This window comes from Equus quagga, chromosome 11 (genome assembly GCF_021613505.1).
Source record: "Equus quagga isolate Etosha38 chromosome 11, UCLA_HA_Equagga_1.0, whole genome shotgun sequence".
Taxonomy (NCBI): Eukaryota; Metazoa; Chordata; class Mammalia; order Perissodactyla; family Equidae; genus Equus; species Equus quagga.
This window is the reverse complement of record NC_060277.1, coordinates 57,811,599-57,831,854: the sequence shown is the minus strand read 5'-3', so window position 1 is coordinate 57,831,854 and position 20,256 is coordinate 57,811,599. Positions and strand designations below refer to the sequence as shown.

At 57.3% G+C, this 20,256-nt stretch overlaps 1 protein-coding gene across 1 annotated transcript; it reads right to left on the bottom strand.

Annotated features, from left to right (window-relative positions):
• Positions 1-1,055: 1,055 nt before the first annotated feature.
• On the bottom strand, positions 1,056-10,306 carry RNF112 (ring finger protein 112). Its single transcript, XM_046674648.1, has 16 exons — positions 9,746-10,306; positions 9,187-9,355; positions 7,064-7,285; positions 6,835-6,875; positions 5,817-6,102; positions 5,419-5,625; positions 5,188-5,316; positions 4,880-4,984; positions 4,111-4,161; positions 3,760-3,816; positions 3,606-3,680; positions 3,351-3,468; positions 3,020-3,204; positions 2,884-2,937; positions 2,678-2,752; positions 1,056-2,563 (listed from the first exon to the last, which is right to left on the bottom strand). The coding sequence occupies exons 3-16, from the start codon at positions 7,115-7,117 to the stop codon at positions 2,093-2,095; spliced, it is 1,908 nt and encodes a 635-aa protein (XP_046530604.1). The 5' UTR covers positions 7,118-7,285; positions 9,187-9,355; positions 9,746-10,306; the 3' UTR covers positions 1,056-2,092.
• Positions 10,307-20,256: the final 9,950 nt, after the last annotated feature.

Below are 20,256 nucleotides of genomic sequence, written 5' to 3'. Positions count from 1 at the left end.
GTCTTGAGCCTGCCAGCCCCCAAATCTGGGAGGTTTTGTAGCTCGTGTGTCTGCCAGATGACGATAAAAGGACCCGGAAAGATGCTTCCAGGAAGCCTTTCTTGACAAACACCACACATAGTCTAGACCCACCCCACCCCGCCCCCCAGCCCACTCCTCAAAAGTTAGAGAGAATCACCCTCAGCCCTCCGTCTTCACCCCACCCATCCCCCACCTTGGCTTTGGGATTTCTCTGCATCATTATTTTGTCCCCAGCTTGCTAACTGCAGCTTCTGCTGTTGAGCCATGTGTCCCAGACCACTTCCTTCTGCCTCTGTCCGCCCAGCACTGTTTCCCAGAGCTGGACCGGATCGAGGGGAAGAAATCACCAAAGAGGAGCATGTCAATTTCCGCGCATGAGCCTCACGACACCCCTTCTGTGTCTGTGGGGGAACGCCAGCAGGGGGTCGGGAGTTCAGGGCTCCCCTGCTTCTGCCATCGGTCAACCGGGGAGTGCTAGCTGAGCCCTCCCGTCTGTGGCTTGCACCTGCAAGAAGCAGGGTTTGGATGCAGTGCCGCTGCTGTAACTCTGAGACAGGAAGCTCAGGCGGGGAGGAGAAGCAGCAGGTGGATGGCTGACCCCCTGCAGAAGCATTCTGGGCTCCTCCACCCTCCACGGCTTTAGAAGGACTCCCCGTCTGTGCCTCCACTACCTCCTTCTGCCAGGACAGATGCCACCTGTTCACAGGGTTATCTGAGGCAGAAGAGACCAGGGAGCAGGGACCCTGAGTCCTAGGCGACAAGCCTGAAAAGGTTGCCGTGCCCTTGGCCTTTGGCCTGAGTGAGCCCTCTTGCATCTCTCAAGTGGGGGCCTCATACACTCAGTTCCCAGAGCTCTTGAATTTTGGTCTCCCTCTTCCCATCCACAGGTTCCCAAAATGGAGTGCCTCAGTTCACCTCTCCCCGCCCCAAAGCCCCCTGGGGTCTGAATTCAAGAATTGTTACAATAACTTAGGGGGAAGCTGACATTCAAGCACACACATTTTATTTTTCATAGAACGCACCCATTAATCCTTTACAGTTTAATAGCCTGGAAGTCTTCCTAGTAGGACTTTCTGCCCCGTGGGAGAGGCGCTGCAACCTCAGGTTCCCTGTGGGGCTGCACCCGGGTCTCCTGCTAGGGCGCAACAGAGGGGTCTTCTCAAAGGCTCGGGGAGCAAGGGCGTGTTCAGGGTGGGCTGTGTCCCCTGTGCGGTCCCTTGCAGGACGTTCACAGACTGCTAGAGGGCTATCTGCTTTAGCTCAGCATGCAATGACAGGTGTTTTTCTTTGGCATTTAATCCGTTGCTGGGACGGCATTCCACAAAGAACAGGGGCACGCTGCCGTCTGCCCAGGCTTGACAACAGGCACAGCCACACGGGAACATCGACAGGGATCTCGTTCGAGGTGCACATGCGGACTCCCTGGGCTGAGGGAGGAGGGGCGGCCCTCTTTTGTCGTGTTGGGGCCACTTTGGGAAGAGTCGTAGGAGTGAGATCCTCCACTCTGGGGTTTAGGCTGCTGTCCACCACACCCGGACTCTTCACTTTTGCCCACTGGCCTCTCCTTCTGTCTTACCCTCATCAGTGCTCCCTGTCCTGAACACTGAGGTCACTCCACCTGGGGCTTCTCCCATCTGTGAAAGGACAGGTCCCCTCTACCCAAGAGGAGACTTCCAGAATGGCACCTACTCCACCTTCCTACAATCCAAGGTCATCTGGGGAAATACGCCAGGGTGGGGAGGCTGGACCTCACTCTGGGTGGGAGACGCTGGGGTCAAGTTTATCTGGGAACCATGGCAGGTTAGCAGTCATCTGCAGCCAGAAACCGGCCCTATAGTCTATTCAACGCCCCCAAACCCCCAAATACTTCCTCCCGCCCCAGGAGGCCTCCCCAGGGTCCTGGAGCCACCTGGATTCTCCAGTTCAGCCAGCCGCCTGGACAGTGGGCATTCACCCAGGTCAGTGTGGTACCTGGGGACCCTCAGAACACCACCCTCAACCCCTCCTCTCGGGCGCTTCCTTCCCTACCCTCCTGGCATCTCTCCCTCCCGTCAACATCTCCTGGGGGCTGTTACTCCTCCTGGAGCAGGGGCTCTCGGTCCCCTTCTTGCACCCTCTCATCCTCTTCCTTCTCCATGCAGCCCACGGTAGCAGCCAAACCAGCACCCACACCACCCCCAACCACAGCAGCCCCCGTGGCCCCCACTGCAGCTCCAGCTGCCACCATCCCAGCCTCTGCAGCCAGTGCCGCTGCCGCCATGCCTGCGCCCACCACGCCCCCCGCCAGGCCCATGAGCCCAGCCCCCACGGCGCCCCCCACAGCAGCCAGGTGGCCACAGAAGCGCATGGTGTAGGAGTCCATGAAGATCTTGGCCTCGGCCTGCAGCTCAGCCTCCAGGGCCTCTAAGGCCTGCTCTCTCTCCTTGCACAGCAAGGCCACACCGTGGCGAGCCAGGATGGCATCCTTCTGGGTGGAGAGAAGGTTCCGCATGGTGTCGGGCAGGACCCGGAGTGCGGAGAATATGCGTTTGGTGGCCATATCCTGTGACAGGGAGGAGGAAAGAAGGCGCCCTGACCAGGAGACCCAGGAGCCCTCCCATGTGTGGGCCCCACCTGGTGGGACACCTGGCCTCCCACGCAGCACCTGCGGGCTCACCTGCTGCCGCACGTATTCCTCAAACTCCTTTTTGGCAGCTTCCACGGTCCTCAGGTCGTGCAGCTGGGCGGCCATCTGTCCACAGGAAAACCCAGGCTACCTCCCTCCTTCTGCCTGCTCTGGGCATGCCTATTCCTCATCACCATCCCAGGGCACTTCAACCTTGCCTCCCTCCTGGCCCTGGATCCTCCTGGGGAACTCCCTACCTCGTCCGGAGAGGTGAACCCTGGCCCCGTCCTCCCCATCCAGCCGGAGAGGTTCTGCAGAGACATCATCAGAGGGGGTCAGGGTGGGCAAGGGGCCAGGTGGGGTCTGCTGGTCCTTCCTGGGGGTGGTTCGCACCTTGATTTCCTGAGCTAACTGCTGCCCTGTGAGCAGGCGTCTGTCGCCCCTGGCCACGGGGCGCCCCTCGCTCCAATACCCCTGGCAGCGGCTCTTGGCATGCTGGGGGGCGGCACTCAGCACATCCAAGACATAGGCACGGAGGTGGTGGGAATCGTCATCTGTGTCTGAGGAAGAGATTCCTCCTGCTGAGGAGACCGGGGGCTGAGCAGGACCGGGCTTTGGGAGGAGAAAGGGTATCAGAGGCTGGGAGACGCTGGCTAGTGTGAGGGGGCTCCGGTGGCCCGGAGGAGGGCAAGCTAGGGAGGCCTTTGCCCCTGGGGACACTCACCTTCCGGGTTTCCGTGGGCTCTGCTTGCCCACCGCCTCCCTGGAGCAGGCAGGAGGTAACAGCGGGCTCGCCTCCCTTGGAGCAGCTCCTGAACCTTAGGGTATTTCCTGGATGACTTCTGAGAGATTGGGGAGCACTCTGAGCTAGGGGATCCAGCCTCCAGTTCTTAGCTCGCCTACAGGACCCCTCCCGGGCTCCCCTCACCTCCTGCCCAGTCCTCCCGCCCCCTCCATCCCCTCCTTCTGCACCACTCACCTGGATGATGTCACCCACATGCCCCTGCCCTGCCTTGTTGGCGTGGGATGAGTCACGAACTAAGAGATCCAGGTGCTGGAAGAAAAGGGGTCCTGACACCAGCAGCCAGAGGGTGTCAGGATCTGGGGTGACAAGTCCAAAATGGGTGTCTCACCTGGATTGGCACCATTCCATAATGCCTGCCCATCACCTCAGCCACATGGACAAACATCTAGGGGCAGAGCAGAGGGTCACAGCTGGGCCACTCCAAGGACTGTGCCTCCCCTCGCCCCCTGGGCCCACTGTAGGACCCATGCTCCCGGTTCTCAGCTCCAGGGCTCTCCTGTCTCTCCCCCAACCAGGCATCTTGTGCTTCACCCTCTACCCTCAAGCCCACCAACCCAGTTCCAGTGTCACGAGATCCTAGGCCAGAACTGGAAGGCACCTGCTTCCGGTTGGGCCAGTCCCCTGGCCTTATAGTCAGGGCAGAGACGGGTGGCACCCCCAAGACCAGATGTCCCCTCACCTCCAGATAGTCCAGGTCTGTATCCTTCAGCTCCTGGGAGGTGTTGAGGATCTGGAACCAAGGAGAACAAGATGGAAGAGCATCTGTGAAGGCAGAGACACTGGGAAGACCCCGGTGAGGAAGGAGCTTGCAGGCACTCCAGGCGCCTCAGGCCTGGGAGAGACCAGCCCAAGGGGCCTCCACAGCTTGCGAGGCTAGACCGGCCTTGAGGAATGGAAGGCAACCTGGGAAATGGTCCTGCAGATCTTCAGCTGTCCCCAGGGACCTTCAACGAACCTTTAGAACAAACCATGCTCCCACCTTCACTGACCAGGGGCACTCACCAGGGGCAAGCTCCTGCCCCGACCTGGGCCCATCTCCTAATCCTCCAAGAGAAGAGGTTAGCAGTGCCTGCCTCGGGGCGCCATTGAGGTCACGAGATGGGACAATGGGTGCACGCCCAGCCCAGCGTTCATGGAAGTCCTCCCCCACTGCCTTCCACTGCAAGGATGCCCTTGACCCCCAAGGAGTGATCCCCTCTACTGCCTCCCCGAAGCAGCTTAAACACGCCCCGCAGAGCAGGGCCTAAGGGGACCATGGGAGCCTCCCGGCGGTGGGGCAGATGGCACCGCCCCCCTTGCAGGGACACCCCCAGAACCTGTTGGGACCCCGGACACAAAAGCTTGTGAGAGCAGGGTGACCATTCCCAGTGTGCTGAGGGCCAGACCTGACTGAGATGCCCCGGGTCTGGAGGAAGCTGAGCTGGGGGGGCGGGGGGCTGCACCCTCACCTGGTAGGAGCTCAGCATCGTGGTGAGGGCACACAGCTTGGTCCTTGTTTCTCTGCTGAGTTCAGGGCTCATGGCATCTCCCGTGTCTACCAGGAACACAGCCACCTGTGTGGGAAGCAGGACGGGGGACAAACAGAGGAGCCAGGCCTGCCTCACTCCACCATACTCTCCCCCTAACCTCTGCCCACCCCATCTTCTCACCTTGCCCCCAAAGATTTTCTGGGTTCCCCTCCTCTTTGACCATCTCTGTTCTCTCTCTTACCCCTCCCTGACCCAATCTTGACCTCTGCTGCCCTTTCCCCCCTCACCTTCCTCCCCTCTTTCCCCAGCAGGAAGGGGTGGCTCCACATCCATATGCCCCTGGTGAGGCTATTGGCACCCCACCTGAACCCCTGGAGGGACCCCCCTCCTCTCGGCCAGCCGCTCTCGCCGGACTCCTGTGGGGCAGACAAGCGCAGCATCAGTTGGTCCATCGTGGCCCCATTCCCCTCCCAAAGCCAGGCTGGGACCCCGAACCTACCCCCCAGCCCCGCCCTTACCAGGCCCGGCAGGCCCCGCAGCAAGTGGTTGAGGAGGAAAGTCTTCCCTGAGTGCTGCTCCCCCAGGACAGCAAGGAGGCAGACGGGGGTGTCCCGGGCCAGGGGGTGCTTCAGGCAGCGGTTGATGGCCCCCATCCTCAGGATGAGGCCTCCGGAGGCATTGATTCGCACCAGCAGCAGCGGTTCTGCCCTCACGGCACAGGTCTCCTGGGCCAGGAGGAAGAGGGTCCCTGAGCATCCAGCTTTGGGCGTCGGGCCCCAAGTCTGCAGTGTGTCCAACCCTGAACTCTGTTCCCACCCCGACATTCCAGAATAGGGCCGAAGCCCCCTGCCTCCTCTGGGATTGGCCCCGGGTCTCTCTGTGCCCCCCACTCCGCGGTGAGGCCGGGTCCCCTGACCTGGAGCACGGGGGGCAGGGACTTCTGCGGCAGGAGCTTCATCTTCTCCCCCAGACTCCGGAGGCCCTTCTTCTGCTTGCATATCTTCCGGCACTCGGGGCAGCAGGGTGGCTCGCAGCCCGGGACGCGGTGTGTGCTGAAGCACCGCGTGCAGAAGTCGTGGCCGCAATCCAGCGAGACGGGCTCGCGTAGCCTCTCCAGGCAGATGGAGCAGGCAGGAAGCTCCCGGGGGGCTGTGGGCCGGGGCCCCAGGCCCAGCTCCAACTTGGGGAATGGCGTGCGGGACCTGGGGTCAGAGCGGGGTGTGGGGTGCAGGGGCACAGGCCAGGGATTCAGAGGGCAGGCTGCTCCCAGAGAGACCACACTCTGCCCATTCCTCACTGACTTGTACCCCAGAGCTTAGGGATCCCAGAGCGGGGGCAGCAGAGCAGTGGGGAGAGTGAGCCAGACAGGGATAAAGCCTGCATGGAACCCTGGGTCTGCCACACCACCATGTACCACCAGGGGCAAGCTCCTGCCCCGACCTGGGCCCATCTCCTAATCCTCCAAGAGAAGAGGTTAGCAGTGCCTGCCTCGGGACGCCGTTGGGGTCACGAGATGGGACAATGGATGCACGCCCAGCCCAGCGCCCGTACAAACGCTCATGGAAGTCCTCCCCCACTGCCTTCCGCTGCAAGGATGCCCTTGACCCCCAAGGAGTGATCCCCTCTACTGCCTCCCGGAAGCAGCTTAAACACGCCCCGCAGAGCGGGGCCTAAGGGGACCATGGGAGCCTCCCGGCGGTGGGGCAGATGGCTCTAGTTCTTAGAAGATTCCTTCCACTCTCCTGCTCTCAGCTGGAGTCGGCCTCCCTGAGCACCCACTGATTTCCCCTGCCGCCTCCTCCCCAGCCTGGCCGATCCAGCCTCGAGCTGCCTCCCCTGGGCCGGCCCTCTGGAGGCTCGGGGCCACAGGCCTCCCTGTTTGCTCCTGGACCAGGCCCACTGCGCCAGCCCCACCGGCAGGCCCTGCTACTTACCAACTGTTGCTGCTGTTTCCCATGAAGCTCCGTTTTCTCTCCTTGGAGAGAAAATTGGGGGAAAAAACAACAACAACAACAAAAAGGTTTTTAGAAGAGAATCTAGACTTCTATCTTTCTCCTGGGTTCCGGTGGCCCCTCATCCTCCCTCCACAGACCCATCCCCCAGCCCCAGGTGGCCCCTTCCCGCCCCAGCCCTCCTCCCCAGATCTCAGGACTGAAGACTTGCCTGTTTGCCAAGCCGGTGACAAAAGGAAATGACTGACAAGGCGGACCTCGGCATGGGAGGCTGGGAGTGGGGACAGGGTCCAGAAGCAGAGGCCAGAGACCCAAGAGACCTTCAGCCAGTGGCTGGTAAGGATGGCTTTGCTCCTGGAAGGGCTGGCTGAGCTGTGGCAGGTGGAAGCTGGGGTGGGGGATGGTCTCCCCAGGGGAGATGACTCCGTCAGAGCTGGAAAATAGATGTGACAGTCGGGAAAGAGGAGGCTGCCTCTGGACTCACCCAGGGGGAGGAGACAGGACTGCGGGAACCAGGGCTCCGGAGGAGGGAGGGACCGAGCTAGGCTCAGAATCCCTGGCAGAGGCTGGGATGCAAGCAAGCCGAGGTGGTGAGTCGCCATGGAGACGGAAGGGAAAGATAAGGACAGGGAGGGGGAGGGTGGATGGAAAGAGAGAGAAGCCATATGGATGCACAGGCAAAGATGAAACCGTGGGCAGTTACTGCCCCTACTGGCCCAGGCGGGGTCCTTCCAGGGACACCAAGCAGGGTGTGCAAAGGGGGTAAAGCACAGCCAGAGCTGCCCTACTGGACGAGTATTCACTGAGCACCTACTATGTACAGAGCCCTGTGATGCCCCAATACCACCTCTGGCCCTCACACCCCCGCCCCTGGGGGCCAGTCCCAGCTGGCACCAAGCTGGTCTCATTGGGGCCAAGTCCCAGCGGAAGCTTTCCTCAGCACCCTCACCCCACCCACCCACGCCTGGCTTCTCTGACATCGGCTACGTGTCACCTGGCATCTTCCCCTTTCAAGGGCTTTCACCCTGCTTCCAGCTTGTGACAGTCACCTCTGGACCTTCTAACCACCGTCTACCCCCCAGTGCACAGCCAGCATAAACTTCCACAAGCAGAGCTGACCCCATGATGCTCAAACACCTGCTATGGCCCCTACCACCATCACGTCAAAATCCAAACCGCCTGGCCTGCAGGCACAGGCCTGGTCCCCCCTCTCCAGCCTTCCCTCTCGCCCGCCCTCGCCTGCCTCTGCACCTTTGCTCTGTGTTCCCAATGCCTGCAGCACGGCTCCTGCTCATTACTCCTGAGAGACCCTCGGGGGCCCAGGTCAGGGGCCATGTCCTCCTTGGAGACTCCCGGCCTCGTCCCTCCCAACTGGATGTGATCTCACCCTCAGGTGGCTTGTGGCTCAGGGACCTGATTTGTGACGGATTCAGTGTGGCCCAGACTCTGGTGTCAGGCTGATCCAGGCTCGATTCCCAGCTGACCCATACGAGCCGGGGCCCTGGGTGCCTCCCTTCACCTCTCCAGGCTCTGAGGGGTCACACTTACGTAGAGAAAGCCACTTGGCCAGGCGGAGAGTCTATTCTTAAGCCCTAAGCTAGGATGTAGAGGCGGTGGGGCATAGGATTCATACCCTGGAGAAGTGTGGTGAAGACCGCCCCCAGCAGAGGACACCCCTGCAGCCAGAGCTGGATCTTGTCCACCCCAGTCTTTTGCACTGGGGACCAGAGGGCCTCTGTCTGTGGGACTGAATCAAAGCCAGAGAAGCAGCACCATCGACTCAAGCCCCTCTGGGCTGGCAGTGAAGCCTCGCCTAGGACGGGAGCAGGGCAGAGCTGCGTGCCCAGTCTCCCCTCTTGGCGGAGACCTGGCTTTTCTAAATCACCCGGGCCTTGCTTCCCTGGCAGGGAGATGCAGCGAGAGCTTCGGCGCTGGACTCTCATGGAAGTTCTAAACCTGCCTCTGTCCCAGCACGAGATCCTGGTAAGTTGCTTTCCTCTGTGAGCCTGCTTTCTCAGCACTGGGCAAAGCTGTAGCAGAGCGGATGGGCACCCAGTCTTCCCCGAGCCACACACTGGTCTCCAGGCCCTTGGGGTGCAGCCGGGAACAGAAGAGACAAGGTCCCCTCTAGTGGGCACATGGACCAGTGGGAGACGGAATGCACCACTGTGATAGAGTGAACCAGACTGGTGGGGGTCGGGGTGGGGCACAGGGGTTAGGGCGGGCTATCCTGGTGAGCAAAGGGGCGGGGAAAGGTTGTTCTAGGCAGAGTGAACCAGAGGGGACGTCACCCGCTGGAAGGAATGAAGGTACTCAGGTGGTGGGAACACTCACCGAGGCCAGAGCCAAGGAGGCCTGGGCATGCAGGACCTGGTGAGTCATAGGAAGGGATACGGGCCCATCAATGGGTGTCCCAGGAGTGGTCCAGCCAGGTAGACGTGTGTCACAGGAGCATCATGCTTAGGGATGGCTATGTAATTTGTGGGCCTGGTGCAAAATGAAACTGCCGAGCCCCTCTCAGGGGCAGGAAAGTCAATCCCTCTCCCCACAAGCCCACCGCCCCAACCCACGGCCAATGGGTGACACCAAGAGAGGCCACCTTTATGCTGGGACATGCTCCGAAGATGGATTAGGGGTGAGCAAGAGGTCTCACCGAGTTTCAGCCCTGGGAGAGGATGGCTGCCACCCTGTCCCACCCCAAGGTGCCTGGAGCCAATCCGGGTCCCCAGTTCTCCTGAACCCCAGTTCAGGCCACCAGGTGGTGGGAGTGCCAGGGAGTGGGAATGGGTAGCCCAGAACCCGTCCTGGGGAGGCAGTGGGAGGCAGGACATGCGGGGAATTGAGGCTCCAAGCCCCCAGTGCATGCTCCATTTTCCCATCAGACTCCACTTACGAAACTCAAACTCAGAGCTGAAAAGATCAAGTCTCCAGACGGCAACAACAGAACACTGACGCCCAGGCACAGGACCTTCTGAAGGCTGCCCTGAGCAACTGCACAGCTACACTCCTGCCAAGCCAGCCCTGGGCACTCTGGCTTCTGTATGGACAAGAGGTTAGAAGGGCAGGGCTGGAAGCGGGCAGGGAGGCCAGCCTACAAGGAGTGGAGACCCCACCCAGGCCCCGGGCCGTGCAAGAGACGCAGTGGGAACAGACCAGGCAGAGAGGCAGGTGGGAGAAACTTGGAGCTCGCTGTGGTGGTGGAGAGGCCGGCCTGCTCCTCTGCTCTCAGAGGCCCCTGGCAGTACCTGGGGCTCGGAGGGGAACCCTTGCCCAGCGAGGCCGACTATGAGGTCAGGTGCCGCGGCCGCCTTCTGTCCATTAGGCTCCGCAGGCCTGTGAGCAGTTCTACAGTCTCTGACAATGTTTGCAACTTGATGGGGAAATAAGTGTTCCCAAACTAAGAAAAGAAAACCTCAAAATCAAAAGTAGAGCCAGCTCTGATGACCTAGGAGTTAAAGTTCGGCACACTCTGCTTTGGCGGCCCAGGTTTGGTTCCTGGACATGGAACCACACCACTCATCTGTCAGTAGCCATGCTGTGGTGGTGGCTCACACAGAAGAACCAGAAGAACTTACAACTACACACAACTATGTACTGGGGCTTTGGGTGCGGGAAAGGAAGAAAAAGGAGGCAGATTGGTGACAGATGTCAGCTTAGTGAATCTTCCTCTGCAAAACAACAAAGTAATACCCCTTCGTTCAGTGTCTGCTGCCCCTCACATCAGCTCGCATTGTCACATGAAATTAGATTTACATCACACAAGTGCCACTGAGTGAGCAATGTTTATCGAGCACCTGCTGAGCACCGAGCACTGAGCTGGACTCCGTGGTGTCAGCGGTGACCAAAACAGAGAAAATAATAGCAGTTACGTGTTCATGCACAACAGCAAGCAATTTGTTCTTATCAAATTCAACACTGTTAAAGGCTATACAAATCCTTTTTAAAACCTCATGGCAAAATTTTAATTCCATGTAGCTATGGGGAACACTTGTCTTGACATGTTTGCTGTGATGTCAAGGGAGGCCTCCAGAGGGTCAAAGGGCTGGGGGCCTGCCATGTCCCTGAGCCTGGCACGTAAGGCCCGCCCAGGAGGCCCTCTGTGCCTGCACAGGACCACGCTGTCTGGAAGGGAAAGGAAGAAAGCCCACTCTGTCCAGTTCCCTGTTTTCTAACTTGGGTGAGGACTCCACGCAGGTCCCCCATGGTGCCCCGACCCCCCACAGGGACTCACAGGGACAGTGAAGACGACGCTGAGCCAGGCCTGGCCCTGCAATGTAGACAGACCCCAGGTGCTGCTGGGGCTGAGAGGTGACTTCAGTGAGAGCGGAGTCCACAGGGAGGGGCTGGGGCCGGTGGGTGGTCCTGGGATTCAGGAGCTTGAACTGAGGGGAGGGAGGGAGTTCCAGGCCCTAGAGACAGACTCGTTCACTATTTCATCCATTTGTCCCTTCATTCACCCAACAAACATGGACTGGGTCGGTGTGAGGTTCCGGGAATGCAGCCATTAGCAGCCCCGACAACGGCCCTGCCCTCAAGCTTGCAGAGAGTGCGAGAAGCACAGACTCCGACGGAGGCCCAAGGCCTGTGCACTGACTGCACCCTTCAGTGCTATTCTCAGGGTGGGAGCCTAGTTGCCTGTCCATTGGCCAACAGCCTGGTGTCAAAGCTTCCTTCACTGGACAGAGATGACTGTGGTGTCTGGATTCAGAAGGGGCCCAGGGAGGGCCAGAAAGAGGCCCTGGTGTAGCCCACCTGCCCACAGCTCAGTGGCCAGCAGGACAGCTCCCGGCTGGGCCTCAGGGGCAGGCGAGGCCCCGAGGCTGTGCTCACGGCAGGATTTCCTCTTCCTGCCCCAGGCAGCCGTTCTTGTACTGCCCACCAAACGGCCCTCCGTCCCCAGATCCTGAAGCCAAAACTCCGGGCACCTCATCTTGCCCTGGCTCCTCCCTCTCTGTGGGACCAGGTTCCTGGTAGCTCAGCTCAGGCTGCTTACCTCCTGACCTCCTGACCTCTGGCTCCAGCTTCTGGGCTGGGACAAGATGAGATGGTGGAGTCACTTCCAGAATAATCAGCTTCAGGAGGCAAAAACACAGTCTCCCAGCCTGGGACCCTGTTAGGGAGGCTTCTGGGTCCCCTGACGCAGGCGGGAGCCCCTTCACACACACAGACACACACTCACACACTCACTCTCCTAGACCCCATGCAAATTCACACACATTCACAGTCAAAATACTCCCACCTTCCCACACTCCGTGTACATACCCACATTCGCTGCTCTCGTCTGTACAGACCTGCAAATGCTCATGCGCACGCATGTATAGATGTAGTCACACCTACCTGCACTTAGACTTACACACTCATTCCTTCCTCGAACATTAACACTCACAGGCATTCAGGTGTCCACCAAGACATCACACTCGTGCCCACTTACACACGAGCTCACACTTACCTCCATACATGCACACACACATACCACATATTGCGAGATAAGAGAAAACATGTATACTGGTCTCTGCCCCCGCCCCTGGCACAGGCTCCTAAAACCCCTGTCACTTCCTAAGTGATAAGAACACTAGGAGTGTCTCTGGTTCTAACATTTGGGCTTTGACCCCGTCCCTGACACAGAGCTCCTAAATCCCAAGGAATTTCCTGGATGACAGCAGTGTCTTTTGTTCTAATGAGGTGACTCTGGGGGGACTCCTGGATGGCTCCTGAATTGGGCTGATCCCCCACCAGAAAGACCAAGCCATGATTGGAAGCTTGGCATTGTCAGCCCCAGGCCCATCCTCCAGAGAGGGGAGAGGGCTGGAAACGGAGTTAATGGTTGATCGCACCCACGTGAGGAAGCCTCCAGAAATCCCAACAGCAGGAGTTTCAGAGAGCTTCTGGGAGGATGGCGCACCCCAGCTCCACGGGGACAGAAGCTCCTGCGCTCGGGACCCTCCCAGACCTCCTCCTGTGTGTCTCTTCACCTGCCTGTTCCTCTGTGTCCTTTATAGGAAACTGGTAATAGTAAGTAAAGTGTCTCCCTGAGTTCTGTGAGCCGCTCTAGCAAATTGATGGAGCCCGCGGAGGGGGTCAGAGAACCCCTGACTTGTATCCAAGTTGTACAGAAGCTGTGGGGACCTGGGGACCTGCTACTTGCAATTGGCACCTGAAGTGGGGGCGGTCTTGTGGGACTGAGCCCTTAACCTGTGTGTGTGTGGGGGGGGGGGGGGATCTGACGCTGTCTCCAGGTGGACAGTGTCAGAACTTAATTAAATTGTAGGACACCAACTGGTGTTGCAGAGTTGATCGGTGGGGCAAAACCCACACATCTGGCGTCAGAAGTGCTGTAAGTGTGGTAGCAGTGTGAGAGGAAAGCAGAAAGACCCAGCAGAACTGTAGGTTTTTCCACTACACATATCCTTACCCACACGTGCTGCTCCAAACACTTTGTGTGCGTGAACTCACCCTCCACAACACAACCTGTGAGGGAGGTACTGTATTATTTCCACTTTACAGATGAGGAAACTGAGGCCAGAGAGGTTAACTCACTTGTCCAAGTCACACAGCTATTAATGGCGGAGTTGGAATCCAAACCCGGGCTCCCACACCCACGCTCTCAACCACTGCATTCTATGGTTTCTTGGCTGGCAGAAATAATGTCAATTACAATAATAAACCTGGGGAAGAGCTTGTGTCCTTTTGTGTCTCAGTTTGCAGTCACTTACCTCAGAGGGGGAAAAAATTATTCCAGCCCCAGTCTATGTAGAGTATTAGAAACGGGCAACTGAGTTCTGGCTGGTTCTGACCCCAGCTTGTTTTGTGGCTTTGGGCAAGTCACTGATCACTTGGCCTCAGTTCCCTCCTGTTGGAGGGTCCTATTCCTTTCCCACTTCCCCAGGCAGGCTGGCATGGCGGGTGCTGGTAAGCACTGGGTCCCTCCCATTCTGGTCCTGCCACCTGGATTCCTCTGCCTCCTCTGTGCTCCTGGGAACCCAGCTGGACACCCCCGCTCTGTCAGGGAGGTGTGGGCTGTGTGGAGGGTCATCACACCCTCCTTCACTGGCACAGCTCTCAGGGCCCGTGCCCTTCTCCCAGAAGATCCAGCCCATCTGTCTCCCCTCATCTTTGCTCAGCTTCCCAAGGACACTTCCTGCTGGCTGACTGGGTGGGAGAAAGTGAAGGAAACACGCCCAGACCTGGGACCCTGGGGTTGAGGTGACATCCCTCCTGGCACCACCACCCTGAACCCAGACATGTTCTTCTCCACTCCTCCTGCCCAAGCCACTCCCAGCCCCCTGCTCTCTCCAAAGCCTGAAGCCGAGCCTCCAGCTTACCTCACCACCGCCACACCCCCAGCCACAGTCTCTCTCCCTGAATGCAAACAGCTCTTTCTGGCTGTGGCCAAGGCAAGACTCAGTCATTCCTCATCTTCCATGTCTCTCCTGAGCTCCTTCCTCCTCCACAGTCTGTCCAGCAGGCCCACGTGCCACTCTTGGACTGGGAAGCCTGTGAAGGTCTCTTCTGCAGGTATTGCCAGGACAGCCCAAAGACCAACCCTGATCATCGGGCAAAACATGTGGTGTGCTGACTCCACCCAAGGTGTCCCAGATGCCTGCCAGGTGAGTGAGGAGTCCACCCATCCACCCACCCATTTATCCATCCACTCATCATCCACCCACCCATCCATCCATCCATCCATTCATCCATTCTCCCTTCCTCCAACCATCCATCCATGCATGCACTGATTATCTACCCATTCATTATCCATCTGTTTATCCACCCACCCACCTAACCATACATTCATCGTCCATCCATTGATTAATCCATGTAGCCACCATTCATTTCCCATAGTCTTTCATCCATCCATTCCCCAACTACCCACCCACATCTCTCTCCATGCAGGCACACATGAATGATTTCCTCCACCCAGCCATCCACCTATGCAATCATCCATCCACTCATCCATCCATCCATCCATTCACCCATCCATCCATCCTTTCACCTATCACTTATCCACTCATCCATGTGTCTACCCATACAACCATCCATTCTTACACTTATCCATCCATGCATCCATGTTACAAACATTTATTGAGTACTATACAGCAGGCATCATGCTGGCCCTGGGAGTAAACTGGTGAACCTTCAAGGTGCTTCCAGTCTAGTGGGAGAGACAAAACAGTCATTAGATGAATCCTGGGTGATAAATTCTCTGATGAGGGTGAGTGAGGGGTGAGGTAGGAGGACCAAGCAAAAGCACCTCACTCAGATCTGGGCATCTGGGAAGGCATCCTACACAAGGTAATGCCCAAGGTAATTCTCAAAGATGAATATGGGTTGGCCAGCAATGGCGTGGGGATGGGTGGACAACATTTCTGGCAGAAAGACCAGCACATATGAAGACCCAGAGGTGCCAGGTAAAGAGCCTAGCTGGAGTGTAGTTTGTGAAGTGAGCAGAGGTAAGGAGAACAAGACTGGGGCGTATAGGGGCACATAAGGCCTCCACTCTTTGACATCATCCCTCTGTCCGAGCCCCACAGTGCTCTCCTTCAGGGCTCAGGAGGCCACTTTCCTGTCAAGTCGAGGCCTCTGGATGCTGTCAGGGGGTGGGCTGTGGAATCCCCAACCACCCTGGTGTCCATGCCAACATGGCCGCCCTCATGCCCTGGCCCCTCACCCCGGTCCCAAAGGTACAGCAGGATGTGGTTCCCGTGGCCCCAGGCCTGTGGCCATCCCTGCCAGGCCCAAGCAGCCTTAGGGGTTAGGCTCTTTCAGGCGAAGGAGAAGTAGGTGTTAGAGCAATAGACGAGGGCCAGGACCAGAGACAACAGAGCTGGAGGGAGGCGCCAGCTCCCCAGCAGCTGCCATATTCGGCTGGCATCTTTTAGTTTCAAGTAAAGATCAAGATGAGGCCGAGCATGGTGTGGAATTCCTGCTTTTATGAAGAGAAAACAAGGTAGGCTGCTGTCGGCTCAGTCAGGCTCCCCATGAATGAGGGCTCATGTCCCCCTCCCACAGATGGCCATGGTTACAAGTGGTACCTACTTTTGACTTGTGTTCAGAGCTGGGTGGGGGAGGGCAGTTAGCGGAGAGGGACACAGAGGCCCGTCCCTGAACTCTACGGCTGGGCAGGAGACAGTCCAGATGCTGGAGAGGCCAGGCCCATGTGTGGCTGCTCATGACCCTGACTCCTAAACCTGGCTCCACCCCCCTCAGGGACTTCCCATCAACAGCTGGAGGAAGGTTCGAGCTCCCCACCCTCCCTTTCAAAGCCCCCACCATCGACTCACTCCCTGGCTTCCTGAAGTAATGATTCATAATCGTAACACAGCCATCCAACATTTGCTTAGCGATTTACACTTCACAATGCGCTGCCACGTGAGCTCCTCCATTGATTCCCACAACACATGACTATTAGCCCTGTTTTTTAAACAGGGAAAATGAGGCTGGGAGAGCTGAGGAGACCTGCCAGTGACAGCGGTGGAAGGAAGAATCAGGTGCCCTGACTCGCGGGCCTATGTAACCCCTTCACCCCGCCTGCCATTTGCTGTGTATTTTATCGCAGCCAGAGGGTCTCCCAACATTCCCGCCCCCACGCATTTGCCTGGCCTCGCCCCTGCCTGGGACACCCTCACTGTTCTCACCCGGGTCCAGGTTGGCTCAGACTTCCTGCAGGGAGCCTTTCCCCATCCTTCTCTCTCCCTGTTTGTTCCTCAAATATTTAGGAAATGCCTTCTAAGTACCAGGCATGGAGCTGGATGCAGGGGCTGCAAGTAACAGACAGGGTCCGTGCCCCGAGGAGCGAAAGGGCTATGCACAAAGAGGAGCCAGGCAGCGCCCTCAGCATGGTCAGTGCTGGTGTGGAAGCCCAGGGAGCCATGGGACCCCAGGGGAAGGCCCTCACCCAGATGTGGGGGGTCACTGAGGCTCAGTCTTGTGGGATGAGTGGGAGTTAACCCCCTCGTGAAAGGTATGGGGGCATTCCAGGCACAGGGAACAGCCTGTGCAAAGGCCAGTGTGGGTAGGGCTGGAGCACAGGGTGAGGCTAAAGTCAGCCAGAGTAGAGGCAGGGTGAAGGGACTGAGGTCTCAGTCAGCAGAGAACAGGTTGCGGAGGGCCATGTGGCAAATCTTGGACTTTACTTGCATGACACTGGAAAACACAAACAATTTTAAGCAGGAGGCATGTGATCAGAGCTGTGTCCTTGAACCGTCACATTGCCCAGGTGAACAGACTGGAGAGACACCTGCTGTTTTGGACAGCCACTTCTCATCAGGGGCCTTCGAGTGTTTAACCAGTCCTCCACCAGGCCTCTAGTGACAGACGTCACGAGTGTCACTAACGCTTTGCTATCACAAATGGGGCGGTAACAAACGTCCACGTTCTTACATCACTTCCCAGCTGGGTGAGCGCGATGTAAAGACGTCCTCACCAACACAGCGCTTTGTCACGCTTTGTCACTCATGTTGATCATTGCCAATTTCAGATACCGATGTCAAAGGATGTTTCTTATAGTTAACTCAGCATTTCCAGTTTGGTCTGGAGTTTTAAGCTTATCCATCTGCCATGTTGCCTAAAACAGAGGCTTTTTGTTTTTTTTTTTATTAAAGGGGAAGATTTAAAGCATCCTAAACTTCCAGTTATAAATAAATAGTTGATGATTAAATAGCTAGACACGGTAGACCCAGGGTTACTCCAGCAAAGCTGTTGGTGGTTGCTGGGCACCCAGAACACTGTCTCTTGGACTGGGTCCATTCTGGATTAGAACTGGGGCTGTTTCTCACATACAACAGGAGTATGTGGCACCTGCTATGTGCCAGCCACAGGCTCCTGGCTTGCAGCAGACTCAGCTGGGCCTCAGGGGCTCGCTCTGGCAGCTCACCTGGCATAGCTGGCAGCAACACCAGAGGCCCCTGCCATGAGGGCAGGTGCGGGCAGGGAAGGCCCCACAAGGAGCAGCACTGCAAGTGCACTTTGAGAGAAGAGGAGAGGGGAAAAGGGACGGCGGGCACCACAGGCAGAGGGAGGAAGCCAAGCAGCGGCTGGGTGGCCCTAGCCACTTCCAGTCTGAGAGGCTTCTGGCATATTAGTAAGTGAAGTAATGCCAAAACAGGGATATAGAAGCAGAGGCATATTTTTAAAGTTTATACTGCATGCTTTAAACAACAATAAATTCATCTGGCGATAAAAGTCTGAGGTCTAAATTTGCGGCCCTCGGTAGCTGGCCTGTGACAGGCCCTGTATGAGTTCGCTGGGGCTGCCCTAACAAAGCACCAGACTGTGCGGCCCAAACAACAGGAGTTTATTTTCTCACAGTTCTGGAGCTCGAAGTCCAAGATCAAGGCGTTGGCAGGGTTGGTTCCTTCTGAGGCCTCCCTCCTTGGCTTGAAGATGGCCGTCATCTCCCTGTGTCCTCACATGGTCTTTTCTCTGTGTACGTCGTGTCCTAATGTCCTCTTGTCGTAAGGACACCAGTCATTGGATTAGGCCCACCCGATGACCTCATTTTACCTTAATTATCTCTTTAAAGGCTCTGTCTCCAAATACCATACAGTCACATTCTGAGGTCCTGGGGGTTAGCACCTCAACATATGAATTCTGAAGGGACACAGTTCAATTCATAACGGCCCCAAGTGGACAACTAGCATGTGAATCCAGAGAGCATGAAGAGAGAAGCCTGGAGGGGCTGGCAGGGGCCAGAAAGGCCCTGGATATCACGCTAAGAACCCTAGACTCTGTCCCTTAGCGATAAAAGGGGATAACCAGAAAAGTAGCATTTTCAGGAGGGCGCTGGCACCCTTGCTCTGGCAGTTGGCGTGTAGATAGGAAGGGGAGAGAAGCTGGGGGGCCGGTATGTGGGGAATGGGAGGGGGACAGTAGACCCCTGGAGACTGGAGCTGCCTCCTGTTAACCCTCACAACCCCCTGAGAGGGGAATGCACCTCCTCCCCATTTTACAGAGGAGCAAACTGACACTCAGGGAGGTTGAACGACTCCTTCAGTACTCACACCAGTTTCTGACATTGAAGCTTCAACAGCTAAAACAATCAGGCCTAGGGTGGCCCAACAAGCATTTGCTGAATGTAATGAAAAAAGTAGAAAAGCCAAAACTCAAACATGGGGGGACAAGAAGGTAGCCTGCAGAGGCAGGATGTATAGTTGGGGAGCACTAACTGATGTGGGGGACAGTGGGAGAGGAAGGAGGAGGTGACAGTGGTGAAGCTGGAAGACCCCATAAGTACCTTTCTGGAGGTTCACACTGGCACTGCTGGCAGCCAACCCACCCTCATCCACCATCCTCCCCCAAAATCAGAATCTAGACTTGGCCCCAGACCCCTCCCCAACTCTGCACCACCCCCATTTCGACTCCCATACCACCTACCCGAGTTCTGGAGCATCCAGGCAGTCAGCCAGGAAGCTGCAGGATGTGGCCAGCTGGCCTAGACAACCTTTTAGTGCAGACCAGACCAGCAAAATGGTGGGTTCCTTGGGCAGCACCCAGGCTTTGGCAACATACGGGTTCTGCCCAGCTCACTGGGCCAAGTCACGCCCCTCACTCAAGTTCAGTTTCCCCAGCAGTAAAACTGAAGATAATCATTACTCCTGTGCAGGGTCACTGCAGAGAGCCTGACACGCAGTTGGTGCTCAATAAATGCTACCTGTTGATCAGCCTTGGAGGCAAGCCTGGGTCATTCACCTCACTGTGCCGGGATCTCCCCATGCGCCATTCCTCCCCTACCTTGGCTTTCAAGCCCCCCTCCCCAAGGCCTCACTCCTTCTTATTTTTCAAATAAGAAGCCAAGAGATTCCTACAGAAGCAGGACCTTAGGGAGTAGGCATGAGGACAGATGCCCAACAGATAAAGTACCATTTTCAGTTAATTTATTACATTGATAATGATGATCACACACATAACTGGGGTCCTGACATATGCTGAGCCCTTTATACAATAGAATCTCCAATTCTCCCTGCATTCCTCCAAAGGTGGGGATTTGGTTCCATTATACAGATGAGGAAACTGAGCTTATTCAAGTTACTCACAGCCAAACCTATCTAGCTTCTAACCTCCCTCCCTCCCTCTCTGTCTGTCTGTCTGTCTGTCTCTGTCTCACACACACTCACTCACACACACACACACGCACACACAGTGTTTCTCCTTGCTCTCTCACACCCCTGACCCGCTGCTTTCCCCTCCCAACTCCACAATCCAGGGCTGGGCAGAGTCAAGTGGCCACAGCAGCCATGCCCTTAGCAATCCACAACACAGCCTTTTTGTTGACGAAATGAAGGTGGAGCCACTGTGAAATGAGGTTAGGTAACAGGAAATTAACAGCTGACCCCAGAGGTCAGGAAGGAGGGTGTCCAAAGGCTGGAATTTGCTTCTGCTTTCCGACAACAAGTCTGGCCACAGTAAGGG

Bases quoted from the DNA above. Each gene is read 5' to 3' on its own strand.
- RNF112 (XM_046674648.1), bottom strand. From the start codon at position 7,117: ATGCCGAGGTCCGCCTTGTCAGTCATTTCCTTTTGTCACCGGCTTGGC. The intron at 6,876-7,063 runs GCAAGTCTTCAG...TTTCTCTCCAAG, and splicing joins GTCACCGGCTTGGCAAACAG to GAGAGAAAACGGAGCTTCAT. The intron at 2,564-2,677 runs GTGAGCCCGCAG...TCCCTGTCACAG, and splicing joins AGGAATACGTGCGGCAGCAG to GATATGGCCACCAAACGCAT.